General features: G+C 48.1%; 1 protein-coding gene across 1 annotated transcript in view; it reads right to left on the bottom strand.

Annotated features, from left to right (window-relative positions):
- Positions 1-2,526: 2,526 nt before the first annotated feature.
- Positions 2,527-5,490, bottom strand: part of LOC107106960 (branched-chain-amino-acid aminotransferase, mitochondrial-like) — a 28,047-nt gene continuing 25,083 nt past the window's right edge. The window contains exon 11 of the mRNA XM_015407177.1: positions 2,527-3,647. Coding sequence (XP_015262663.1) covers positions 3,609-3,647 — 39 coding nt within the window. The 3' untranslated portion in view covers positions 2,527-3,608. The remainder of the gene's footprint in view (positions 3,648-5,490) is intronic.

Here is a 5,490-nt window from a genome sequence, read left to right as displayed (position 1 = left end):
GGGCGGGGTTGAAATGTAATAAATCAAATCAAACCAAACACCGGTTCAGAGGAGTTTTGGATGTGAACATATCACCTTGCACCTATTCTGAATGCCCCTTTAAGCTACCCCAAACTTTTGTATAGATTTCATAGAGGTTTTGCTCTCCTTCAAGTTGTCCCCCACCGCATGAAAATCCATCTGTCAAAGTTCCCAGCAATGTAGCTAGGCCCTCAAAAGATTCAAAGGTCGCAAATGTCTTGTGCCAGTCCAAATGGGCAAAACAGAACAAAGTCGCAGGCTTTCAAGTTATGCAGATCTCCTTTTCACCCAAGACCGTAAAGTAGGCCAAGCATTCCCCTATTGGCAATTCTGTCACCTTGCCACACAGGATGTGTTTGGATTGTGAGGTCACTCTCAGTGTAGAGTCACAACAGAAGTACTTGCAGTCAGAGGAGGCTACCCTCTGCATCTCTGCACGAGTCGCTGCTCTTTCCTTAAGAGGCAGTCTACAACAGATGCACGGGAGGACAGGTAACTTTTGCACATTCAAAAATCAAATCTTCCTTCAATTTTAGTTCAGGAAAAAGTACACTTCGGCCATCTGCATTCCACACTCAGCATTTCTCACCTTAATCTTGCCCAATGAACACTTTTGAGCAACCCAGATCCAAGGACCGTCAATTTAAAGAAGCAAACATTGGACAGAGCTGTTGCCCATTCCTCCTGCAGTGTGCCAACTTTTGAAATTCTACCGTTTTCAGCAAGCATCCGAAATGATTGTGGTGTGAAAAAATGTCCCCATTTTTTCCAGAAGGTAAGTCCAAAAGGGCAGTTTCTCTTGGTAAAACAAACAGATACAAAGTATCGATCGTAAACAAATCCTTAGATGTGTCCATTTTTGGCATTTCTTTCCTCTCCCAAAAGTTGCACTTCTAACATTAGGCCACCAGTTATTTACAGGGTTTCTTGGAACTCAAGAGAGCAGCTGTTCATGGCAATGGCTGGACCAAAAGCACTGGTGCTCCCGATCTAGCAAAGGAGATCCGCACACCTAAACGGGCATTTGTAGGTTTATTATGTGTCGGAAGTAGGATCCACAGACATAAATCAGATACGCATCCAACTAAGAAGAATCCTGTGGGATTGGACCAATGGTCCACTGAGCCCAGCATCCTATTTACCACATGAACAACCACATGTCCCAGAAGAGACCCGGAGGCCAAAGCCTTTCCCGGCTATTACACCCCCTTGCCCCCAGCAATTTATATTCCACTGAGCATATTCAACCACTATGGCTAACAAACATGGACATGGCGACCCTCCAGGGATTTGCCTAAGCCCCCTTTTGAAACCGCCTAAACTAGCAGCCGTCGCTGTATCCCACGGTGGCAAGTTCCGCAAGGGACTTAAGCATGGTGTAAAGAATGAATGTACTTATGTGCCACTGAGGAAGACGTGCATCCAAGTACAGACACTGCCTCCCCCCCCCCCCCCGCCGCCCCCCAATGGGGTGTGCGTTTGGAAAATCGATCCACATTCTAGATCGGCAACTAATTTGTGAAAATGCTGATTTTTTTATAGCACACACTTGGGAGATGGATTAAGGTGTGTGTTTTTGACACTGATGGGAGCCCACAGGTCTCATCCTCCACCAAAGCAAACGATTGGATCCAGCCAGCTCCTTCACTCTGCCTCACCCCAATTCCCCTCCTTATTACAGCCCCCATCCTGCATAACTTCCATCCATGCAGGTCCCACAATCCCCTGCACAGCCTTTTTTGGGTGGTCCAAGGGGACCCGTCCCTTTCCCTTTATCACCTGCAGGAAACCTGTCTGGATCCAACCCAAAAGGTTTTTGAAATAATATTCTGGCCTGGCCAAAAATGAATATTTAACCTAGTTTATTTCGGCACCTGTCCGACCCACCTCCCATTAAGAGCAGTATTTGTGTTTCCTGAGCCCTCACTGGCCTATGGAAGCCAAAAGGGATCTTACTCAGGGTAAGAACCTCTAAGGCTCAGTCGTCCAATGAAGCTGATGGGCAGTAGGTTCAAGACAGACAAAAGGAAATACTACTTGACACAGAGAATGATTAAAATGTGGAATTCACTGCCAAGAGCATGTCGTGATGGCCACAAGAATAAACAGCTTGCAAAGGGGAGTAGATAGATTCATGGAGGACAGGCCTATCAGTGGCTACTAGCCATGGTGACTGAGGGGAACCTCCACATTCAGAGGCACTAAGTCTCTGGATCCCAGAGCCAGAAGGCAACATCAGGGGAAGGCCTCAGACTCTCTGCCCTGTTGTCGGCCCCGCAGAGGAACTGGTTGGCCACGGTGTGAGACGGGATGCTGGACTAGACGGACCACCGGTCTGATCCAGCAGGGCTCTCTTTATGTTCTTACAGGGCATCTGCTTTGCATGCAGATGTTCAGTCCCTGGCATCTCTAGGTAAAGGATCTCTAGTCGCAGATGACGGTGGGGAGGGGGAAACGTCTCCCCAGGACTGCAGAGAGCCACTACCAGTCAGAGTAGACAATACTGAGTTAGATGAACCAACCATGAGACTCAATATAAGGCAATTTCATATGTACTCCACAAAGAACCCACAGTATCATAAACTCCCACAGCGCACTGATTCAGTACACAGTGCATTATGGGATGTGTGAACTGCAGCTCTGGTGGAAATGTAGCAACTTTTTCCAATAAGCCACACCAATCTACAGAAGCAATACTCCAAGGTGTCGCTGGACCATCGTCTCAGAAGTCTCCCACAATGCATTGCTTGCAGAGGCATGCAGGGAGGTCAGAAATGGGTGGCAAGAAGTGGTTTTCAATTTTAAATACTTTCCGGAGTAAAAAAACATCACTGGCATTAAGAAACACACCGGGACTCCACACTCATTCTGAACCTGTAGCATATGCAACACTTCATTAACTAAGCCAGCATCGATAACCGTTTTGAAACAGAAATTTTAAACAGTAAGTTCAGAATTCTAGAAATCAACAATCCAGAATAAGAAATTTGGCAGGCCCGCCTTGAATTCTGGGTGGTGAAATTCAGCACCCCGGGCATAAGGAGACAGGTAGAGCAGTTCAGATTTTAGCACCAAGCGTTCTGGCACCCAAATAGAAAACATAAAGAATAAGTTTGTTTAGATTGAAAAAAAATATCTAAACACGTTTCTGTGCTAATCTAGGCATGGGGGTGTTTGTGACTTTCAGACACTTTAAAATGCACGCACGCACACATACAAACAAGTTTTTCTCTCTCACTCTCTCGGTATTGCACTTTTAAAGAAGGAAGCAGCTGAATTTGGAACCCGAGAGAAGCACGAAAAGAAGAGAGCGCCTCATCCGTCCAGGTCCTCCGCTCCCTCGCACAAAGGCTGACCTCGGAGCCCTTCGGAACCCTGGCGCTCCCGGACGTGGAGTGCTTCGGAACCCCAACTGGCCTCCGTGTGTCACACGACAGGAAATGGTCCTTTAAAAAAAGCAGCCAACCGGTCCAGACTCCGAGGCAGATGAGGCAAAGAGACTGGACTGTATTATAAATAAAACTTCGGTGGCAGTGAGACTGGAGTGGGGGAGGAAGAAGCGTCTGGTGGGGGCGGCTTAGCCGGAGTCAGACGGGCTGGGCCCAGTCGCTGGCCACTCGGCCGTACTGCGGAGGAAGAAGATACAGTCAGGGAGCAGGGTTGATGCCGGAGACGTCTTCGTTTTATTTCCTTCATTTCCCCCCCCGCCCCCGGGAACCCAAGCAGCATACGTTGTTCTCTTCTCCTCCCTTTTATTCTCACAACAACCTTGTGAGGTAGGCTAGGCTGAGACGGATGACTGCCCCCCAGGTCACCCATTGACCTTCCATGGTAGAGTGGGGATTCGAACCTGGGACTCCCAGTTCCGACTTCAACACTCTAACCACTACACCACATCGGCTCAGAGACTTCCACATTCAGGATCTGAAAGAGTTCACACGGCTTGGTTACCTCTCTCTTCCCTATGTCTATACCCCCCCCTCTCTCTCTGTCTCCAAATGCCTTGTTTAGCCTTAAAGAAATAACTTCTGTATGGCCATGCGTTCTTCCTCCATGCGGGCTCTGAGAATACGAGGCTGTCTTGGACTGGGTTGGATCCTGTCAGGCCTTCCACTGTGTGCCGATCTGGAGAGGCCAGGGAGGGAATCGATATCCTTACGCCTGCCAAGCAGGTGCTCGATCATGGATCCACAGCCTCTTGGCTGAACAAGTTACCTTAAACAAAGCTGCTTGGGCTTTGAATTCTATCGCGCGTTCACGTTCTTAAAACGTCTGTTCAAAAGATGTTAGTGGCCTGAGTTTTTGCAGTTTGGATGTGATACAGAAAGGGGGGGTAAGAAGAAGAAGAGATTGGATTTATACCCCACCCTTCACTTGGAGTCTCAGAGTGGCTTACAAACTCCCCACAACAGACACCCTATGAGGTGGGTGGGGCTGAGAGAGCTCTGACACAAACTGCTCCTTTTCAAGGACAGCTGTGCCAGAGCTTGTGACTGACCCAAGGTCACATCAGCAGGTGCAAGTGGAGGAGTGGGGAGTCAAACCCGGTTCTCCCATATTAGAGTCCGCACACTTAACCACTACACCAAACTGGCTCTCAGTAGAGGAAAACAGGTGAAAGAGAGAGAGAGAGAGAGAGAGAGAGAGAAAGAAAGAAAGAAAGAAAGAAAGAAAGAAAGAAAGAAAGAAAGAAAGAAAGAAAGAAAGAAAGAAAGAAAGAAAGAAAAAGAGAGAAAACGAACATGCAGTTCCTCTCCTCATTAGGTATTTCATATGTTCTCGCTCTCCTTTAACCCTGTTAGGGCTGGTCCATGCAGGCATGTCCCCCTGTAGATGACTGCAGCACCCAAGGGCAATTCATGTGACCCAGCTTGACTACCAAAGACAGAACTTTCATGACCCCTCCAATAATCTCCATGCTTTCCAATATTGGCAGTTCACTCATGCACCTGAAAGGCATCGACGGAGGACACCATGCTTGTTTGAACAAAGACCCATCATAGAGAAAGGGGGCAATAAGAAAGGTCCCCTTGCCCAGACAGACTGATCTGAGCTGGAGCCCACTTGAGAGTAGCCACGATCCTTTACTTTTCATTCTTCCAAGCTAAATCAAAGTACAAAAACTCAGTCTGCAAGTGGGGAATAGGAAATACAAATGACTGTTTGGGGCTCTGCTGCCCTCTGGTGGCCAAAAAGGAAACCCACAGACCTCAGCTGCTCCCATGGCCAAACCGCACCTGTTCCTAAACTTAAGGTAAAGGTAAAGGTTCCCTTGCTCGAAAGCCAGTCGAATCCGACTCTAGGGTTGCGGTGCTCATCTCCGTTTCCAAGCCGAAGAGCCAGCACTGTCCGAAGACGTTTCCGTGGTCATGTGGCCGGCATGACCAAACACCAAGGCGCACGGAACGCTGTTACCTTCCCACCGAAGTGGTACCTATTTATCTACTTGCAATTTCTTGCTTTCAAACT

This window comes from Gekko japonicus, unplaced genomic scaffold (genome assembly GCF_001447785.1).
Source record: "Gekko japonicus isolate JY-2015 unplaced genomic scaffold, Gekko_japonicus_V1.1 scaffold4415, whole genome shotgun sequence".
Taxonomy (NCBI): Eukaryota; Metazoa; Chordata; class Lepidosauria; order Squamata; family Gekkonidae; genus Gekko; species Gekko japonicus.
Note: the sequence above shows the minus strand (reverse complement) of the source record. Positions and strands in the feature narration are given on the sequence as shown.